The sequence below is a fragment of the Crotalus tigris genome, unplaced genomic scaffold (assembly GCF_016545835.1).
Source record: "Crotalus tigris isolate CLP2741 ecotype Arizona unplaced genomic scaffold, ASM1654583v1 scf7180000017666.27876245, whole genome shotgun sequence".
Classification (NCBI taxonomy): Eukaryota; Metazoa; Chordata; class Lepidosauria; order Squamata; family Viperidae; genus Crotalus; species Crotalus tigris.
The window spans coordinates 3528827-3551151 of NW_024096551.1; the positions used below are offsets into that span (position 1 = coordinate 3528827).

The 22325-nt window shown below is 36.4% G+C and overlaps 2 protein-coding genes across 5 annotated transcripts in view; one reads left to right on the top strand and one right to left on the bottom strand.

Annotated features, from left to right (window-relative positions):
* PIK3R4 (phosphoinositide-3-kinase regulatory subunit 4) overlaps positions 1-18532 on the top strand; it is a 33895-nt gene extending 15363 nt beyond the window's left edge. For all 4 annotated transcript variants that reach the window (XM_039336232.1, XM_039336233.1, XM_039336234.1 and 1 more), the window contains 13 exons: positions 536-681; positions 1287-1490; positions 2275-2476; positions 4016-4215; positions 5965-6175; positions 10912-11077; positions 13113-13277; positions 14340-14551; positions 15249-15380; positions 15803-15903; positions 16368-16456; positions 17472-17580; positions 17911-18532. In XM_039336232.1, the coding sequence (XP_039192166.1) occupies positions 536-681; positions 1287-1490; positions 2275-2476; positions 4016-4215; positions 5965-6175; positions 10912-11077; positions 13113-13277; positions 14340-14551; positions 15249-15380; positions 15803-15903; positions 16368-16456; positions 17472-17580; positions 17911-18081 (2108 nt within the window). In that variant the 3' untranslated portion in view covers positions 18082-18532. The remainder of the gene's footprint in view (positions 1-535; positions 682-1286; positions 1491-2274; positions 2477-4015; positions 4216-5964; positions 6176-10911; positions 11078-13112; positions 13278-14339; positions 14552-15248; positions 15381-15802; positions 15904-16367; positions 16457-17471; positions 17581-17910) is intronic.
* A 2777-nt stretch (positions 18533-21309) lies between these two features.
* The window catches only part of LOC120304995 (collagen alpha-6(VI) chain-like), a 66310-nt gene continuing 65294 nt past the window's right edge, over positions 21310-22325 (bottom strand). The window contains exon 38 of the mRNA XM_039336237.1: positions 21310-22282. Within this exon, the coding sequence (XP_039192171.1) occupies positions 22268-22282 (15 nt within the window). The 3' untranslated portion in view covers positions 21310-22267. The remainder of the gene's footprint in view (positions 22283-22325) is intronic.

The following is a 22325-nucleotide window of genomic DNA, read 5'->3' on the forward strand; positions in this document are numbered from 1 at the left end:
TTACAGCCTTCCTACACAATCCTACTGCTTTAACCTCTTTACTCACCAATAGTATAGGAAAAGGCATAAAACTGTATGATATCTTTTCATGGTAGTGCTAAGAACCATCCATCTGGAAGCACCCCCAAATCCACCATCAATAGGTATAGCCAGAAAGCCCATTCTATTTCCCAGATTAAAAGCAGATTTGAAAGCAGTCCAGCTGAAGTATCTACCTACAGGTAGAACATTATGTGATGACTTTTGCAATGAATTTTCAGTTGGTGGATATTAAGCAGTTTGGAATAAAATCAGACATATTACAAACCAGAAAGGAATTAAATACTTAATGGAATATTCTGCCCCCTCCTAAAATTATAATTATGAAGGGATGATAGATGAATAATAGAAACTTTCTTCCACTGGGTTCATTTATTTGCAGTTTGAGTTGGAATTGTTACATACATGTGTGTAAGAAATTATATACGTTTTTTGTCTGGAATTTGAATTATGTCTCTAATCCTATAATATTAATTAAAATTAACATTCCTTTTAGCTCCATTTTTGTGCCATCCTAATCTCTGGATACGTTATGGAGCAGTAGGATTTATCACTGTTGTAGCACAGCATTTGAATATTGCTGATGTTTATTGCAAACTTATGCCTTACTTGCACCCCTTCATCACCCAGCCAATAATACAGGTAATAAACCAAGCGCATATTACTATCATTCATAGCAATGCACTCTATAAAAGATCTTAAAATTTGCTTTACATCTTCCTTTTGTGAGATCTGTTTAGATCTGTTTAGAAAGAGTGGTCATAGCTAGTATAGCTGCAGTGAAATTGCATACCTTTTCTTCAATGGCAGTAGTACTACCGGTAGCTGTTGTTGCAACTTACTACATTTCTCCATTTCTGTATTACTAACCATTTTTTTTTTTGTGGTGGTGGTGGAAGAATTAGAAGCTGATAATTAAAATTGTGACCACATGCAGCCAATGACATTCACTTTCTCTTTTTTAAATGAAACCAACAGTTGTTTATGATTCACAAGACTTTTCAAAGGAAAAAATAATTCCATGGCATTTTAAATAGAAAGAGTGCTGTAAAATGGAAGACAACAGTTAATCTAAAACAGTATTTGAAACCATTCACTGGAAGTGAATTTTTAAACTTCCTCTTTCAAAATCTGCCATTGTACTAGATCTCTATGGAAAGAAGAAAACTTTCTTTAAAAAATTAAATCCCTATGTTTTTTTCCTAATGGAACTCGATGTTTTCCTTGTTTTCTCTCCTCAACTTCAGATAGATAAAGAAATTGTTCTCCTGAGTGTTCTCAAGGAGCCTGTAAGCCGTTCTATATTTGATTATGTTCTAAGATCAAAGGATATAGGAAGCCTTTTCAGAACTCTACAGCTTCGTCAGAAAAAGAGAAGTGGGACTCTTTCTGACTGTCCACCTCCTGAAGATCCTGCAATTGCACAACTGCTAAAGAAGCTACTTTCTCAAGTAAATATTTTTCGGTATAATAATAGTAAAACCAGGTGCAATCTACGGTCATACAAGGATATGAATCATGGCAATAACTATGCAACATCCAGATAGATTGGTGGCACTTGTCATTGTTTTCACAAAAGCCACTTTGGAATTTATGTTGTGACATACCACTAGTTATTTTTCCAGTTCTTCAGTAATGACCTCTAAAATATTGTACCTGTATTAAATAATAGAAATTGCTCTTAGGAAAAAAGAAACTTTGCTTACAGAGGAAGAACCCATCCAGACTGTCTTGAAATATGTTTTTATATTTAATCTGCTGATTTAAATTTTGTAGTTGATAATTTTCTTAAGGTTGATATGTTAGAAAATTCTTGTGTCAGTTGCATAGAAGTATTAAATATATTAAATGACCTGCTTGTATAAATAAAATATAATGTGTTAGTTTCTGTTAATGAATAAAAATAATTTTATTGAACCTACCATACTTAGAGATTATAATCTTTTTGACAGTTCTGTTGGATATGTTGGATTACCAAAATAATAATTTACATTGTGTGGTTGAGCAAGGTAATCCATGTCTTAAATTATTTTGATTGCTAGAAGGCAACTTATTTTTGTCTTTTGCCTTGCTTTTGTATTTAGCAAAGGATTTATTAACATATTACTTACTTCTTGATTTTTAAAAGACACTAAGATTCACTTTGATTTTCGTTGCCACATTATGTATAACCTGGAATTCTCACCTGTTTTTCTCCAGTCATGATAATTTTAACACTCTATGTTTTGGAAATAGGGGATGACTGAGGAAGAAGAAGACAAGCTGCTTGCCTTACGAGACTTCATGTTAAAGTCCAATAAAGCCAAGGCCAACGTAGTGGATCAGAGCCATCTTCATGACAGCATTCAAAAAGGCGTAATCGACTTGGCAGCTTTGGGAATAATTGGGAGACAGGTTGATCTTATCAAAACTAAGCAGGACTCTGATGATAAACGTGGTTAGTATAGTTTCATAGTTCACATCTTTTTACTAATTTACATGTGGAAATTTTCCTTAGCCATTAGTGTACCTGGGATTTAGATTTAGTCATTGGACTGCCAAAAGTAGGTGTTTCTACCATTTATCTTTACTGCTTCCTGAAAATACTACTCAAAGGACTAGGGGCAGTCTGTTGAATGAGCATCTCTGTCATGGCTTGCCCTACCTTATCTTTTCAAGGTAATTCTACCTTGGTATATAAAGATAGTCTGCGACTTATGACCATAATTGAGCCCAGAATTTATTTTGATAAATGAAACATTTGTTAAATGAATTTTGCCTCATTTTACAATATTTCTTGCCATAGTTGTTAATCACTGCAGTTGTTAAGTTAGTAACACGGTTGTTAAGTAAATCTGGCTTCCCCATTGACTTTGCTTGTCAGAAGGTCACAAAAGGTGTTTGCATAACCCCAGGACACAGCAGTGGTCATAAATATGAGTCAGTTCCCAAGTGTCTGAATTTTGATCACATGACCATGGGGATGCTGCAATGGTCTTAAGTGTGAAAAATGGTTATAAGTAACTTTTTTCAGTGCTGTTGTAAGTTTGAATGGTCACTGAAGTGTTGTAAGTTGAGAACTACCTGTAAATAACTCCATATATGCTACTTCTACATGTGTCTCATTAAGTGAAAAGCAATCTTTAAAATTAATAATTTCCCACACCTTGCTGTCTGAGACACTGAGCATATAACTGAGCATATAAGGAACGGTTGCTAGAATTGGGTATGTCCAGTTTAACGAAGAGAAGGACAAGGGGGGACATGATAGCAGTATTCCAATATCTCAGGGGCTTCCATAAAGAAGAGGGAATCAAGCTATTTTCCAAAGCACCTGAAGGCAGGACAAGAAGCAACGGGTGGAAACTAATCAAGGAGAGAAGCAACCTAGAACTAAGGAGAAACTTCCTGACAGTGAGAACAATTAATCAGTGGAACAGCCTGCCTCCAGAAGCAGTAAATGCTCAAACACTGGAAGTTTTTAAGAAGAGACTGGACAGCCATTTGTCCGAAATGGTGTAGGGTTTCCTGCCTGAGCAGGGGGTTGGACTAGATGACCTTCAAGGTCCCTTCCAACTTTACTACTACTACTATTATTATTATTATTATTATTATTATTATTATTATTATTATTATTATTATCTGGTGTTAATAATATACCATTATGGTGAAGCTAAGTCCATTTTGAATACAAATTAAATAGTCCGACTTCTATATGGTTTAACTGCTTTATAAACATGAAGCACTTTTGGGAATTAAGATGAATGTTTCAGAGTTACTTAATGTTAGGCTGAAATTTTTGCCCAAATTCTTACTTAGCCACTGATTTACTTGATCCAGCACTGGCCTCTTTACCTTTAACATCTGGTCAAAATAAATCATGCTGGGTAAGTCTGTGATCTGTTTATTCTGCAATGATCCTGACCGTTCTGGATTTTTTGCTATACATCATGTTCAGTCTCATGATAATCCTTCTTTTGGGACTTGCTGATTTTAGCTAGAAAACATGTAAAACAAGATTCAAATGTAAATGAAGAATGGAAGAGTATGTTTGGCTCTTTGGAACCTTCTAGCATACAGCAACCCCTTAGCAAAGGCTATGTCCAAGCCTCTGACCAGGAAGCTATCCAAACTGGAAAACCTCTCCGATCGGAATCCTCCGCTGGCATTTGTGCACATTTATCATCTTCTCCACAGGTATTTGATGGAATATTTCAATTAATTTTATGTTTCAACCTTAAAATTCGTTTTAATGTCTAAGAATCTTTTTCTACCTCATGTTAAAGTATAAGGAGGGTAAATGCCAAGTGTGTTTGTGTGTGTTTGTGTGTGTGTGTGTGTGTGTGTGTGTAGTATAAAACACCTAGGCCTTTCACATATATAACATACCCTGTTTCCCTGAAAAAAGGCCCTCCCTCGAAAGTAAGCCCTAGCATGCTTTTTGGGGGTGGGCCTAATATAAACCCTACCCCAAAAGTAAGCCCTAGCTGCAGTAGGGTCGTCAACCAGATGGGGCATGTGGAGCACTGGGAGTGCCTACTGAGGAGGGAGGAAGATTTCTTCACCACTCCCCTTACCTTTTCCCCAAGCAGTTGCCGCTTGGCTCTTAAGGGAACGCAGAAGGGCCTAAAAGGGAAGAAAGTAAGTCTGTTCTTCCCTGAATTCATTTCAGAAGCTGCTGCTGCTGCCACCTGACCGATGCCAAGGCCAGGCTGCTGCACCTGCTGCACTGGGGGCCAGTGGTGCCTGGACCAGGCTGCTCTTTAGCCAGACTGATGGGCGGCAGCAGAACTGGATCACTGCACAGGCTATGCAGTTGCTGCGCAAACTGCCACTGCCCTGTCTAACCTTGGTTCTGGTTGCAGCTTTGCTGCTGTTCTAGCAGCACCTGCGGGCCAAGCTCTCAACACGCCCTTGTCTCTGCCCACCCTGCCTGCTGACCCTTCTACTCCTGGGACACTTATCAGCCACGGCGGGCACCAATCGGCTGCCCATGCCACTTCTGGCCTCGCTGGGGCTCTTTGGCCTCCTGGCCGCACTGCGGAGGTCGAATGGAAGATCTGGACCAACTTGCCCCACAGCCAAGAGCAGTACGGCCAGGAGGGTAAAGAGCCCCCATGAGGCAGAAGCAGCATGGGCAGCCATTCAGTGGCCACACGGCACCTAATACAGCTGAGAAATGTCCCAGCAGCAGTAGGGCCGGCAGAAGCCGGGTCTCACCAAGGGCTTGGTTGGTTGCAGCTGCAGGCAAGCAGACAGTGGGATGGAGAGGGCGGGGCTGGCGGTAGCAGCACTCCAACTCCTATTGGCCCCCATGCTTTCTGCCTTCTGTACGTGAAAATAATACGCCCTACCCCAAAAGTAAGCCCTAGTGCTTATTTCAGAGCCCAAAAGAAAATAAGTCTGGATCTTACTTTCGGGAAAACATAGTATAACCAGTCCTAGGTCTTTCACCATTAAAATATTTTTTCCTTGGCTACTTGGTGAACATCAGAGCACATTTTCTCAGTTACTGTGATGATAAACATTTTTTTCAAGAAAACTTGCCATTGTTCATTGAACATAAGCAAATGCATTTCTAAATGTCACTTCATACAAAGTAAGGCTTGATGCTCATTCTTGATTGTTTATGCTTGGATCTTCATATCAGTCATTGTAAATAATGAACCTAGATAGTGTGATGCAATTTTTTTTTTACTACTAATGTAGGAACTTGGAATTCTAGCTTGCTGGTTTCCCAGCAAGCAGGTCTGCAATTTGCCCTTGCCTTATGTCATATTTTTTAAAGAACAGAAGTAATGGGCTCATGTACTGGCAGTTTGAGCCCAATTGAAATGATGAAACATCATGTAATCATATTTCTAATGCAAAAGCTTAGACGTTATCTCAGTTTTCTGAATATATATATCATGTCATTATCCAAAGTGACTTATGCATGGTTTTCAGGCAGCAGATGGACAAGCTATCCAAGTCAGAAAACCAACTATACAAGTTATAAGCAGTGTAGTTTCACCCTCTACATACCAACTGCGCATTACTACTTGTAAAACTGAACTTCAACAGCTAATACAGCAGAAGCGTGAACAATGCAATGCAGAAAGAATTGCAAAACAGATGATGGAGAATGCAGAATGGGAGACAAAGCCACCACCCCCAGGTAAACCACTGTACTCTTAAACATTAGAAAAACTATGAAGGTAACACAACATGGGATTTTAGTCCTCCTGCTGAGGTAGCAGCAGATTTTGGAAAATAGAAATTGTATTTCTTATGTTCTTTCCAATAAAGTTTAAAATGATAAAATGTCACTTGCTTATTCTAGCTGTAACTGATGTTGTGTAAGCATTTGCCTAGAACAGTAATGGCGAACCTTTTAGAGACCGAGTGCCCAAACTGCAACCCAAAACCCACTTATGTATCGCCGGGTGCCGAGGGGGTGTGGCCCACTCTGTGGGTGCAGCTACAGTGGGCTTGGCAGACTGGGTGAGTGTGGCCACTGGATGGGTGTGGCTGCAGTAGTCATGGCAGATTGGATGGGCATGGCTGGGGTGAGCGTGGCCACCTTGATGTTGCTTATGGGGAGGGACACCTGTGGGAACCGGGCAGGGTTGGGGGAGATCCAGGGAGTCTCTGGTGGGTGGGATGGTGGGCTCCCCAATGGCGACTCCAGGCTGGCTGGCCTTAGGCCAGTGATGGTGAACTTTTAGAGACCACATGTGCTGGGGCGATGGGGCGTGCCGACATAGAGGGCTCCGTGTGCCACCTCTGGCACGCGTGCCATAGGTTTGCCACCACTGGCCTAGAAGATATGAGATTTTCAGACTATTTAATCTCATCCACCAGTCTTTAATACACCAAAGTTAGTACTTTGCTGTATTTTTTTGAAATATGAAAATATGGCTATTATTTTAGCCCAGAAGCAATAGCCATATTTTCCTGTTTCTCATGTCCATATTTATGATGTCCTGTTCTCAGATGCCTTTTCCTTTCTTTTTAAACCAAGATCTGAACTTTTTGAACAAGGTTATGTTTTATAATATAATATAGTTACCCCTATGTATTTTCTAGTCCTGATATATTAAGTATCAAAAAGCGCATGGCAGAGTATTGACCTTGATAATTACATCTGACATGCTTATATGGATATTTTTGAATTACTGAATACATTTTCTGCATAAGAACATTGGCTTAAAAATTAATTGTATGCCATTTTATCATAAGAAAACCTCAAAATATATTATAAGATTAAATCAATCTACAATAAATCTCAAAAAAATATGAAAACGATTGTCAGCTATAGAGAACCAAAAGTCTAGGTCAGGGGTCATCAACCCTGGCAACTTTAAGATTTGTGGACTTCAACTCCCAGCTTTGCTGGCTGAGGAATTCTGGGAGTTGAAGTCCACAAGTCTTAAAGTTGCCAAGGTTGACGAACCCTGGTCTAGGTGACATAAAATTTTATTAATTGCCATTTTGCAATGAGTTAAATGAATATTAACAATGTTCCTTGCACTAAAATGTATTCTTAGAAACAGTGTTTATCCAGGTTTTCTTCATTCAGTAATGATTTTAACATTATGACATCTTTATAGAGAAATTTTCATTTGTGGCGCAAGACAGCTCGAGACATGTTAATACTTTTACTTTTCAACTGATATATCTTAAGCTCATATTAATTCATATGAAACTTCTGATATTCCAAGAAGAAAACCATATGCAAAGTATGAATGGCCTTAGAAAATTAAAGATACACAGTATAAATTGTAACATTTATTGGCTAAATTATTTTTAATGATAAAATAATTATTTTAATTATTTTATATATTATTAGAAAAGTTGTTCAAAAGCAGAATGTGTCAGAAATTTATAATTCTTATTTTATATTAGTTTTCAAATGTGTAAGCTGCTTTTGTTGGTGCAGGAACCGTTCTGAATAGAATCATTTTTGTCAAGATAAAATTGCTATAGTTTGTCTGCCATATGTGCTACATTGTCAACATGAAATTTCTGTATCTAAGAACTTGGTCATTAATACTAATGGAGGAAGGAGAAAGTGAGGAGTCTATAAATGTTATTTCTGTTGAGAATGAGAATATCCTTGCAAGTATAGAAGAAAATTACAGAATATGAGAAAATGGTGGACTTACAGTGATGAGGGAAAGTTTGTGAATTCTATAGAACTACCAATGTCCTGCAGTATTTGACATAATGAGCCCTATTAAAGTTATTCTAGTTAAGTAAACAATATCCTGAACAATAGACTGCATCATGTCCTTATTGAACACATTTACTTCCTTGTGAGAAAAATTATATGAAGCCTTAAGTTATTCAACTCTCAAGGTCATCAGTTAAATCAGATGTTTCGATAATGAGATTATAATCATGTGACTTTTAGGAATCCTGCTTATGTTGATTGCTACCATGAGAATCTGCACTTCATGAGACATGTTTGTGAAAATGAAATGTTCCAGTTAAGTGGGTGATGCAGAAAAACAATTTCCAATGCTCTTACAAATAGGAAGGGCAATAAAACTTTTGCCAAAGACTTGGGCCTTCACTAAATTACAGAAGGGCAGAAAATGTACAAGTAAAGAACATGCAGTATTATTATTATTCTTTCCAGTAATGGTCACCCAACAAAAATTATTCCAAAGACAAGGTATGCAATCTCCAGAAGGTTGCAAAGGAAGTCAGGTCAATGACAAAGTGTTCGCGGGTCTTTCTTGTCAATGTCTGTGAATCTGCCATAAAAGTATTGTGAATGGGAAAATACAAGAAAAGAAATTATATGCCGCCTGTTTCAGGTTTCCCTGAGATCACCTAGATGATTTGATAAGCTACTGCAACAGTGTTCTATGGATAGATGAAAGTGGAACTTTTTGGCATTAATAAAAATGTTATTTGAGAAAAATAAAATACTGAATTACAAAAAAAAGAACATCATAACTATGAAGTATAGTGGTAGAACATAATAGGCTGAGGTTGCTTTGAAGCCTCAGGACTCAGATGGCTTACATTCTTTGAGGGATCAAATAATTTTGATTTCACAGGAAATTTTACAGGAGAATATTGTCCATGAGGTGAAATTTTAAACACTGTGGGTAGTGCAAAACAAGAACAACCTTAAAAATACAAATAAGTCTACAATAAAATGGCTGAAGAAAAGCTTGTAACATGACCTATTATAAAGGAGGTAGTTCCTGCAGGTTAGCTCCAAAACATCCATGAGTTGAAACAGTTACAAAAAGGAATGAACCAAAATATCTCCAAGCGAATATGAGAGGTTGATCAACAGTTACAGAAAATTTTTGGCTAAAAATCATTAAAAGAAGTATTACTACATATATTTATTCCAACAATGAATATCAATGAACAATGAACCTTGGTTCCATTATAGCTCTAATGGAGCTATAATACATGCATTATATAATGTGTGTTGTTAGTTTATATATGAACAGGACTTGGGTGAAATTTATATCAAATTACATGACCCAGTACAGGTAGTCCTTGTTTAGTGACCACAATTGGGACTGGCAATTTGCTGGTTAAACAAAGCAATTGCTAAACGAAAATCATGTGTGTGTAACTGTGCTTTTACAATTTTCTTCAGCTTTTCTTTGCTTTACAGCATCAAAAGGAAATGACCCCCAAATAGCCTGGAAATCTAAATAATAGGGAAAGTTTGTGGAATAGGCAAACTTTGTCACAAGGAAGCCAGGTAAAATGGCAAATCTTATTACCCTTTTTGCCTGCTCCTTCGAGGCCTTTTGGGATGGTGCTGGGATAATTAGCAAGAGAATTGATGTTTGTATTTACATTCATTGGACAGGAAGAGACTACAATAAGTGAGTTAGCAGGCACACAGTGGGGGAATTACATACTGAAAAGTATGTGCTAGAGCCAGCTGCTTGCTTAGAAGGTTCGTAAGCTTGTTTAGAAGGCAAAAAAAAAAAAAAAGCCTTTACTATGAAATTGACTAGGATCTTGTTAATGTGAACTTACTAAAGTCACAGACCTGACCTTTTAACTTGTAGCATTCTTTAAGGATGTGCTGCACTATGGATAAAAAATGCTCAGGAAGACAGCTTATTTAGGTAATCTCTTCACTCTGAGGAGGGGAGAGGAAAAAATGGGTCAGGCACAAGACAACTTGTGGGCATTGATTGCAAAATTATATTTCGTCATAACTGAGGCAGTTGCTTCTGGGGCAGTTACTAAATGAGGACTACCAGTATGATGGAGTTATGGATATTCTGAAGAGTTCACAACTTTCTCCCATCAATGTAAAGACCCACAACTGTATGACATAAACAAGGAATTCTGAATAAGTAGTTCACCAGTTGAAGGAAGTTCTGCTGCATTCCATGGTCCAATTAGAGCTGCAGAGAATTTTAGCCTAATTCTAAGTCAGATGCTTCATATGCAATATAGAAATATTCTATTTTGATACAGAATGCCTCCCTCATTCATTTGTTCTTATGTACTTAAAATTGTTTTGTTCTTCATGTTACTTTGATGTATTGCCATGTTTAGATTAAATGGAATGGAATGGAATAAGGGAAGGGGAAGGAAAGGAAATTGATTTGTCTTACGACCTTATCAATAATTCCACTGACTATATTATTTCAGTATTTGCTTTTAAGAACTATATGCATTGGTGATTGAGTCTCTACCTAATAAGTTCCAGTGTCAGAGAAACGGGGTTAAGTAATACATAGTTATATGTGTAGTTACTAATATTTGCATTTTACGTCACCTACCCAGTTAATGTGTTTTATAATGCCTATATGACATCGAGAAAAAGCAAGCAAGCAAGAATCCTTCATACTTTTGTTGAATAGAATCGTTCATACTTTTGTTGAATAAATGAAATGCATTTTACTCTGGCTTTAGGCTGGCATCCCAAAGGGCTTCTGGTTGCTCATCTGCATGAGCATAAGTCTGCAGTGAATCGTATTAGAGTCTCTGATGAACATTCAATTTTTGCTACGTGCTCAAATGATGGAACAGTGAAAATTTGGGACAGTCATAAAATGGAAGGCAAAACAACTACTACTAGGTAATCTATAATATTTAGAGATGCAGATTTAATTTTAGGAGAATCTACCACATAGCTTGTGAAGTTAAAAAGCATAGAAAAATGAATAGAAAATGTGGTTAGGGATCAGCAGGGAGAAGCATGCTTACAATATTTGAGAAAACGTCTTTTTTCATATGTGGGACTAAAACATTTTAATTTTTTAATATGATCATACTGTACATAGTCCTGCCTCATTGGGTCAATTTGAGATACTGCGGTTTTCTGCACTGTAGATAATTACATAATTATAGGGATAGAAATTCAAATACTGGTTTATTTATGAAGATTTTATACCACTTCAATTCAATTCTAAATGACTTACAAACAAGGAAATACAGTACTACAATGCAAAAATACAATAATTATAAATAAGTATGAAAGAATAGTGATGATAATGATATAACAAACACTAATATTAGTGCCTCCGTTCGTTCCAACTACAGTAATAGCTACCTCAGTGCTCTGATGTCTTTAGAACATTCATGTTCTTAAAGCTTATATTAATAGTGAAGATACAGATGTAATTTGAATGGAGTTTCTGCAAAAAAAAAAAAAAAAAGGTGCTCCACCTCTGAATTCTAAGTTACAATGAACCTCCCAAAAGGTGCTTAAGACCCAGATTCCAAGTTGTGATGCCCCACCCCCGGTCATGTGAATGCATTTTGGGCACTCAGCAACCAGCCTATATATACTGCTATTTGTGGCATCCTATGGTCACATCATCACAATTTATGATTTTTTCTGATGGAAACCAACATTTACTTCCAGTTTCTAGCAAAATGTCCATTGCGAACAATAGTCTTATTTAACAACTGCCTCATTCACTTAACAAAAAATGACATAAAATCAGGTCAGTCACAAGATTCATTTAACAACCAGCATAATTTACGATCATAATTCCATGCTCAGTTACAGTCGAGAACTACGTCTATATCATTTAAGGGAAGTGTTTTTTCTCTATATCTTGAACGCCTATAGGATTGTGGAGACCTTTATGCTTACAGTTGCACACACATTGGCTCTCATAAGATTTCAAACTGGTGCAGTCAATTCACAGATGATTTCATACAGACCTCAGGGTAACTATCTGAGCTGTGCATGCAGGTACTTATCTTTAAATAATGACACATGCACAATATTATAGAGAGCAGGACTTCTTACTATTGCTTGCATATTGAGCTTTCTAGGTTTTGTAATACCTGAATAGAGCTAATGTTACTTTCTTTGATTTTTTTGGTCTTAGTCTCACTAACTATTTAATTGCCTAGGATAAAGCTCTTGATTAAGTCATGCATATAATTGATTGAAATCTAATTGACTTCAATTATCATTCAATTTTGTTTAAGAAAGTATTGAAAACAGTTGAAAGGCTCAGTATTAAAGAACCTGTCCAAAAGGTTCTTCCTCCTGAGAGGGAATAATACTCTTTTTTAAGCTGTCACAACTAGCCCATTATTTTCGAGAAGTGCTACAAAGGTATGTAAAATATGCTAATTTTTTTCCAGAGCTGTGCCCAGCAGGTGTATGTAACTTTAGTTTCAAAGCTTTGAAGTCAGATTTTCTTTCAAAGCAGCACTGACCATTAGAGCAGGAAGTAGAATTCAGTTTTGGATAATAATGATGTACCTATTGCCCTGATCTAATATAAACAATTCTCTTTTTATTTTGGATGCCTATCTTTTCAATCAATTAAAAAATAAAATCTATTAATCTTCATTTTCCAGGCAAGGTTGCCCTTATCTCTATCAAAGAACTACTTTGTGTACATAAATTAGATACATGTTCCAATTTGTTGTTTCTTTTGCCTGGAAATTCTGGGGATAATAGTGTTGTGAGGGAAATAATGATAGCTTAACAGAGAGCCTTGTTATCTTCACAGAAGGGCATATTCTGTGCCAGACATTATAATAAGTGAAATGTATGTAGTTCAGCATGTTCTCACTTTCTCAGTGGAGTATGGAGCATGAGGAATTTCATTGTAATTTTGGTTTTTTTCCCCAATTACTTATAACAGATCAATTTTAACATATTCTCGGATTGGGGGACGTGTGACAACGCTTACTTTTTGCCAGGGTTCTCATTATTTGGCTATAGCTTCAGATAACGGGTCCATCCAACTTTTTGGGATTGAAGCTTCAAAACTCCCCAAATCACCTAAGATTCATCCAATACAAAACAGGTATATTTATGTGCAAATTTTCTTGTTTCCTATTGATTATCTGCTATGGTTATTCCTTGCAAATATAAAGTTAGCATATAAAGGATACAAGATGGGTTATCATGTTTCTCCCTGATATTATAGACCAGCCTTCCCAACCACTGTGTGGTTTTCACTCTTCAGAATATCTCAGCAAGACCTGTGACGCTAACATCTTCTGGAGGATGTCCAGATTGGGAAAAACTGTGACAGGATTTTTGGAAGTTACTTCATTTAAACATTCACAATTTTTAAAACTAAATTCTGCCTCCATTATGAATTGAGCCAGTGTGTTCCAATATCTCAGAATTCTAGCTGTCTTACTCTCTTGAACATAGAGCTATGGGCGGTGCCTGTTAATGTTATTGTGCCTGGTAAGAAAATTAGTGGCTTTGTGCTTTAAGAGAACATGTTGTTTATGTCCATCCACTCATCGAGGTTGCTTTCTCCCAAGACTTAGTACTTCAGAATGAGCTAAACTAATATTTATTAAAGATAAGAAATTCAGAATTTGAGCTTGCAAACTGTCTGCTACTTCAAAACTAGTACTTGCTTAAAGACCAGTTAATGAGTGGCCATTTGAACTTATGATGGACTCTCCCCTAAAAGAACTCACAACCCTGTTTCAAAGTTAAGTCTGCTGCAATGCTGCCTCAGTCATTAGCCTTTATGACCTGCCATAGGGCTGTGGGGCCCCAAAGAGTGGGAAGCAATATGGGGTTTCTCAGGAGGCCTTGGGAAACCCAAAGCAGGCAGGACTGGCCCAGCACTAGGCCTCCCTCATGCCTGAGGTTTCCTGTGCTCCACGTAATGACGCATATATTCATTTAACAACTGTATTAGGGAAAATAGGGCATAGAAGTCATCAGGCAATGCTGTCTTGCTTAACAACCATCACCATGTGTGATTATAATGGACAGGCTTCATTATAATCATGGGCCAAGAGCTACCTGTATAAATAAAAGCTATAGGAAATATTTTTTCAAGGGTGTAAGCCATGATAAATTTCAGTGAATAATGGCTAGTTCTTTTTATTTTATTTAGGTTTTTAGATCAAAAAGATGATGGCTGTGTGGTAGACATGCATCATTTCAATTCAGGAGCCCAGTCTGTGCTGGCATATGCCACTGTGAATGGTTCGTTAGTGGGATGGGATCTGAGGTCCTGTAATAATGCCTGGACATTAAAACATGATTTACGCTTGGGGCTTATAACCTCGTTTGCTGTTGATATACATCAATGCTGGCTCTGCATTGGTAAGTGTTGCTTTCTTTTAATCATTATATTATTTATTAATGTGTAAATAAAATTGCCCTTTACCACATGTACAGAGTACAGAGGATAATCCATATATAATGGTTCTCGGGTAATTGAATCAATCTGGGTTCAACTCCCACTATTTCTTGTGCAAGAGATAATGTTACAAGAGCAAGTTAAATATATAGTCCTCATCTTATAACTGGTCATAACTTCCGGAGTTATGACAGCCTTGGAAAACTGATTTACAGCCTATAAAGTATTCCACCTATCATAAAATGCCACAGCACTGCCCCCTGCTGTCACATTGCCAGCCAGCTTATATTTACAACTAGTTATAATAGTTGACTGTAATTTTTGATATTTTCCAGTGTTGTTTTTTTTTTTTTTTTTTTTTTGCTTTTCTCCAGCAAAGGAAAACACTGATTTGGACTTAGGACCAAATAATTTGCTTAATAACTGCCATAAAAATGGCATAAAATCAGGTCTAGTCACATAAAATTTCTATCCCAATTGTCATTGTAAATCAAGGAGTACCTGTAGTTTAATTTTCTTTGCAAATGATATAAATAGTTATAAATAAATAATAAAAAGAAAATGTGTCTTTAAATTTCATATGGACATCAGTGCTAGAGCTTGGAAGACATTGCTTAAAATGCATTATATTACTGATCTGTTTACATTTTTCTTTGGAAGGTACAAGCAGTGGGACCATGGCATGTTGGGATATGAGATTCCAGTTGCCAATTTCCAGCCATTCCCATCCTTCTAGAGCACGGATCAGACGGCTACTTATGCATCCCCTTTCCCAGTCATGGGTGATTGCAGGTATAGTTAATCATCTTTAAATATCCAAATGCCTGCAAAATTTAAGATTACGTTAGGTAACTGGAATAGCATAGCATAGCATAGCATAGCATAGCATAGCATAGCATCTTACTTACATTACATTACAACATAGACAAGTTGCTGAGGATAATAGTTCATGGGTTTATTCAGAGAGCATTTGTTTGAGATGAGACTGGCTGTAATTCAGGTAAACGGCAAAAAACCTCTCCTTGAATCTGGATTATAATAAGAAATGAGGATTAATAGGTATAGTGGCTCACTAAAGATCTATAGGTGGCAACAGTAGAATAGGAAGGCAACAGAACAGATGGCAACAGTGAAATGTAGGAAGAAACCAAAAATGTCAGTATACAATCAGGCCGTGCTATCAGATTATAACTGCTGTTTGTTATTTTATATAGCTGTTCAAGGCAATAATGAAGTCTCCATGTGGGATATGGAAACAGGTGATCGACGGTTCACATTGTGGGCTAGCAGTGCTCCTCCTCTTTCAGAATTACAGGTTTGCCTTCTGAATTTGGGGTAAAACATTTCAGAGTGTAGATTACTGATTTTAAAAGAGATAAATCAGATCAATACTAATGCTTTTAACAGTGGAGAAACATACAAAACACATTCACCATTTTTTTGTTGGGTTCCTATGCATTTTGTGATATAATTCAAAATGCTAATGTTTACCTATAAAAACCAAATAGCTTGGGAGAAAAAGTATCATAAAGTGTCTTCCTTTTATACAAGACAATTTGAAATCATCTGGAGAAACTCTTTTTCAGTGCTGGTAGTGCACTTTTAAAATGTTAAATAATCACATCTATAATATGATTTTTAACAAATATATTTCATGCTGCAAATGGGTGTATTCAAGTGTAATGTGTTAATCGTGTAATACTATTTAATTTTTTAAACCTTTCTTTAAATATTTTAACCCCAAGGCCTATATATTTAATATATCTTTCTGTTTATTAGCCTTCGTCTCATAGTGTTCATGGAATATATTGTAGTCCAGCAGATGGAAATCCTATATTATTGACTGCAGGTTCAGACATGAAGATAAGGTAAATATTCATTAAAGATGAATATCTGGCAAATTAAATAATAATTATACAGTCCATCGGTTATCTTATTCAGTCTGGCATTGCTGAAAAGTGGTGCAAGCATAAATTAAAATTTGAATTAAATGAACAATCCTATCAATTTTCATTGACTGTGTACTTCTCAAAGGCACTGACAGACATATACTATTATTTTGTAACTATTCTTTAGTGACAAATATTCTTCCTACATTTCCCATGTTCTTTACTCTGGTAGTTTCTTATTGGCATCTATAACAGCTGAGGTTGGTTGTATATTACCCTTACTTGTTAAATTGCTGTTCTGTAGCTAGGCTGGGAGCATTTCCATCTTTCTTTTCCTTTCCTTTTTCAAGTTATGCCATGTTATACCTATAAGCACTACTTAGCTTTCATATATCCAGAAAACTGAGCATTTATTATTATGGGATGATATGGATGCACTATTTCTCTATCTGCTTAAAATAATATTTCCATGAGAAACCATGTTTGTATCAGTTGGCTATAACTTCACTAATTAACCAGTTTTTATCTAGTAATAGCCCTAATTCTTTCCAGTATTTTTAAAAATCAGTTTAATTTTTTAAGTCATATTTGGATAATAAATAGAAAACAATATCGATTTACATATTTTTGGTAATTAAAGAAAGTGAGTAAATCTGAGTAATAATAACAGACTCAGATAGGGATAGAAATAATTATTGAGCTTGATGTAATTATTGAGCATAATGAATCAAACTTATTTACTTATGTGGTTTTTGGACATATATTTTGCTTTTGAGTAAACATGGTTAGGATCAAACTGCTGGTCTTGGAAATATATGCATGATTAAATATTCACAATTCACATTTTTTTAAATAATGGGATTTGATAACTAGTAATAGCTAAACATGAGGTAACAAGCATGTTGTAGACACTAGATGCAGAACTTAACGGCTTATTTAAATTACTGCTTTTGAGGGTTTTTTTGTTTTTGTTTTGTTTATTTGTTTCTTGCAGATTCTGGGATTTAGCTTACCCTGAGAGATCATATATTGTTGCTGGAAGTTCTAGTTCTCCATCAGTATCATACTATAGAAAGATAATTGAAGGCACAGAAGTTGTTCAGGTACATTAGTTATGGCTTTTATCCAACTCATCCAATTTCTACACATTGTTATACTTATTTGTAAAATTCATTTAATTTCTCTAGCATAGAACTTTTCTTGCAGACATTTCATTACAAACCTTGGCTGTTTTTATGAACAAGAAAACAGCTTACGCTCAGAGAGCACCAAGGCACCAAATCTATAACAAGTAAACACATTTAGTGGTGCGGAATATGTAACAAATTTCCTAGTTTTAAAATAATTAACAAACTGATTTAATATGGGAAATCTTATGTTAAAAACAAATTTTTATAGCTTGGCACTGTATTTCATGGTTTTGTCTTCATCAGGAAATTCAAAACAAGCACAAGATGGGACCTACAGATGAAACCCCTCGAAGAAGTCCTGAATCTTTACCAATTGGGCACCATGACATCATCACAGACATTGCCACTTTCCAGACCACTCAAGGATTTATAGTTACTGCATCACGAGATGGTATTGTCAAAGTATGGAAGTAAAGTTTACACTGATTTATATATGTAAATAATTGTAATAAAGACTTAGCGTAGGATTAATTTTCTTTGAGGAATTGTTTCTATAGCACAAGGGACAATGGTGCTCATGAAAGTAAGTAGTGGCTCTCTTGTCAACAGTGATACTATTGGCCTCTTGGAACCTGCCATTATATTTATGTGGAATGATTTATGTAGCATTTTCTCAAACTGCCAAGCAAAAGAAATTGAAGTGAAGAAATTGTATTTAACATCTAACAATGCTATTCTTTGAAAGGCTTTAGAAATTGTTTATAAACATGAAAAAATGTATTAAGCTGCATCAACAATATTTATGTAAGCTGACTTTTTTTATAGGCCAAGTGAGAGAGTGATAATACAAAATTATTGCACTTTTGTTTCTGTATATTCAAACTCTGTATGCGTAACGTTGGAAAATAAAGAGTTTGGATCACTTTTCTGTGTCAGAGTTAAAGTTTAATATGAATAGTATTCTATATCCAAGTATGAGAATCTGAATGAAACTCTCAGTTCTAGTCTCTATTCAGGTTTTTTTTTTTTTTTGCACATTGCACCTTATTTCTTTTATATAAATATTACGATGGCACAGAACATTTGCAATTTATTTTTTCAATATTGCTGTCAAGCTGAATACTTTTTGATTTCTAAATATATGAAAATGAAACAAAGAAAATGAATTCCTTAAGAATGAGAAGCTTATTTGGACCTATTTCAGTCAAGTTTCTATATTATTTGAGGAGGGAAATGGCTTTGTGCTTTGGCTGCCTTTCACTGCTAAATATCTGGAATGTATGTGTTGGGGGCATAGGGGTGAGAGAGAAAATAACTTTGTTAGTTTTCAGTTTTTGAAGAACTTCCAATAATAATTACAATCATGGTATTCTCCACATATAGAATTGGAACAGTTTTACAATGTCTCAAAATTTTAAGGGAGAAGAGGCCCAAAATGTGATGTTCCTGCTATCCCAAGATGTGTAACCTAAAAGTTGTACTTGGTTGGCAGTGTTGCCTATGGCTTACAATTGTTTTCATAATACATTAAAACTTGAGTGACTAGTTTTTTATTTATTATTTCGTATAGGATACTTAATTGGATACCTAAAGGTTCCATTTGGTTCCTTAGGCATTAACCTTTATATTATATCACTAGAAGTTTATTTATTTAATAAAATTTATATGGCCTCCCAACTCCCTCTCAGTGACCCTGGATATATTACAGATAAAATATAATATAAAAAACAATAAAAAGCAATAACATCCCCTCCCCCCAGCATCAACAATCAATCAAATAAGCCAGCTGATGGACTCCAACTCACTCTGTTCCCCAGCCCATTGCAAAACCAGGTGTTCAGGACCTTGTGAAAGAGTGTCAAATTGGGGGCCAGTCTTATCTCTGCAGGGATGAAATTTCTGGGAGGGAGCAACCATGGAGAAGGCCCTTTTTTCTGATCCCACTAGATGTACTTTTTAGGATAGGGGACACGTAACATTTCCCACCTCCCTACTCTAGTGGGTTGGGTAGATGTGACTGGGATCCTTCAAATAACCTAATCCCATGCCATGTAGGGCTTTAAGGTAACCAGCATCTTGAATTGGAGCTGGGAGCATATTGGCAGCCTATGCAGCTCCCACAAGATAAACGTCACATGTACATCTAGACCAGCATAAAAACATGTAGTCAATGCATTTTGAAACTTCCTGATACTTTTCAGGAGCAGTCCCATGTAGAGTGCAGTGCAATAGTCAAGGCAGGAAAGTGACTAGGGCATAAGTGACTGTGAGCAGAGATTGTTGGGTCCAGGAAAGGGCATAACTGGTGCACAAACCACATTTGCATGAAGGACTTCTTGGTCAAGAGTGCCACCTGCTCCTTGAGCTGGAGTTGTAAACCCAGAGACCCCCCCCCCCCGCCCAAATTATGCACTTAACTCACCCTGAGACAAAGCATAGCTGGGTGTCTTCAGCATATTGATGATGTCTCAGCCCATGGTGGCAGATGATCTCAACTAAGGGCTTCATGTAAATGTTAAACAGAAGCAGAGAAAGTACCAAGCCCTGCAGGACTCATATAGCAGGGGACAAGGGTTTGGATTTCTTGCTTCCTATCAATACTGAAAGTAATTGCAGAGGAAGGAAGTGAACCAAGGCAACACAGAACTCCCCCACTCCCAACCCCTGAAGCTTCTCCAGAAGGATACCATGACTGATGGTATCAAAAGCCAGTGAGAAGTCAAATAGAGTGAGGATGGACACACTACTACTATCCTGCTCACACCAGAGTTCATCTAAAAGTGTGACCAATGCTGTTTCTGTCCCAGAACCAGGCTTGAACCTGACTAGAGAGGGTCTAGATAATTAATTTCATCCAGAGACCTCTGGAGCTGCTGCACAGCCACTTTTTCAACAACCTTCCTCCAAAAGAGAAGATAGGGCACAAGGCAAAAATTATCTAATAGGGTGGAGTCTAGCAATGGCTTCTTAAGAAGAGGCTAAATCTGCCCCAGATGCCTCCACTGGGCTAGCAACCATGCCAGCATCTAACTGGGAACAAATCCAAACAATTTTGCCTTCTAGAAAATCAGCAAATTCAGTAGCACTTCTCTTCAGATAGACTTCTGCCTTCTCCTTTCCCAGGAGGGATGGCTCACCTTAAAGGGGATTGCTGGCCTATTATCTGCATTACTTAGGCTCTGCCACCAAGTAGTCTTTAGTAGCAGCTATTTCTTATATTCGATTGAATTTTGTCCCTTGTCATCCACCAGTGGCACTCTAGACGTCTATCCATTTCATCCCTCCCAATTCCCCCATATACCACAGTGGACAAAGAGGTTTATGAGTTAGAAGAGATTGAATGAATATAATCCTATCTAGAGCTCTTTCACCTCTTATTCCAAGTGATAACCAGAAGCTCAGCAGAACTATGCATCAGATCTGCAGTTATAAACCCCAGTTCCTTCTGAAACCCATCTGGGTCCATTAGTCACTTGGGCTAGACCAACCTAATAGGTCTTACCTCTCTATAGAGAGGTACAAAGTAATGACCTGGAAGTCCCAATAAGTATAGTATACAAGGTTTAATTTTGAGAAAACTACTTTTGTTGGTACCACCATAACTTAAAGTAGCAAGAGGCTGCAAAAGTTCTTTGGGCAATTTTCCAGAAAAACAGTTTTATAGATGTCTGTCTAGACAAAAAGTTGTGGTGATTCACTTAATAGCTATTGTCATCTATATTTTATTACAGAAAGATTACCGAAGTGATCAAAATAGCTAAAGTTTTAAATGTTGTTATATCTGTTCAGTTTCAAGAACTGTCCTCTCATATCCATGCATCTGTTTGTGGCTCATTTTAAGTTTATACAGTAGCTAGACACAGGATGAAAGAGAGCTTCAAAAATGCAGAGTTTAAGCATTATAATTCAACATGTCTGTTTTTTTGTTAGGTATACACAATTTGTTTGTGTTTCCTTATTTTCTGACAATTTAAATTCAGATTGAAAAATTAATGCACCTATCACAAATTACGTAACCACAATAACTGTTGCTTAAAATATTTCATAATTTTATACAATTAATTGTTCTAATTTAGCAGTACATAGCAAAACAGTCTTCTATTGTTTCAGTACAATAGCTAAGGACATTAGAAAATAATAAATTGGGACATTAAGTATTTTGTAGAAAAAAATATCCAGGCAAGATTGAGATGTCAGGACTTTATTCCTAGTCACCTTGTACTCAAACAACATATATGAACTGGAACAGATTCTGCATACCATATTATAGCACTGAATATAAAATAAGTTCCCACTTAAAAATATTTTATTGGCAATGTGCAATTATTGTGTTTAAAGCCTTTTCTGTCCAAAATTCCTCACTTAAATTTTATGATCTTCCCATTTCAATAAGAAAACTAAAACTGAGGATGTAGATTCACAAATGAAAATCTTTTCTTCTTATTAGCCTTTAGTCTGCCTTGTTAGTACAATCATGTTGCTCTTTCTCAATTTTTCTTCAATTCTTTTAGAATTTTTTTCTGCTGTTCTGACATCAGTTGGTTTGCTTTTTCAGATTTCCAAAGAAATAATGTAGTAGATTAGTAAAATTAACGTAAAATATTTGACAACATTCAACATAGTTGATTCACTTAATTTAATTGTAGATCTGAATACTTCATTAATTTTCAAACATCTGAAAACGAAAGGAAAAAAGGTTTACTGATGAAAAATGTAAT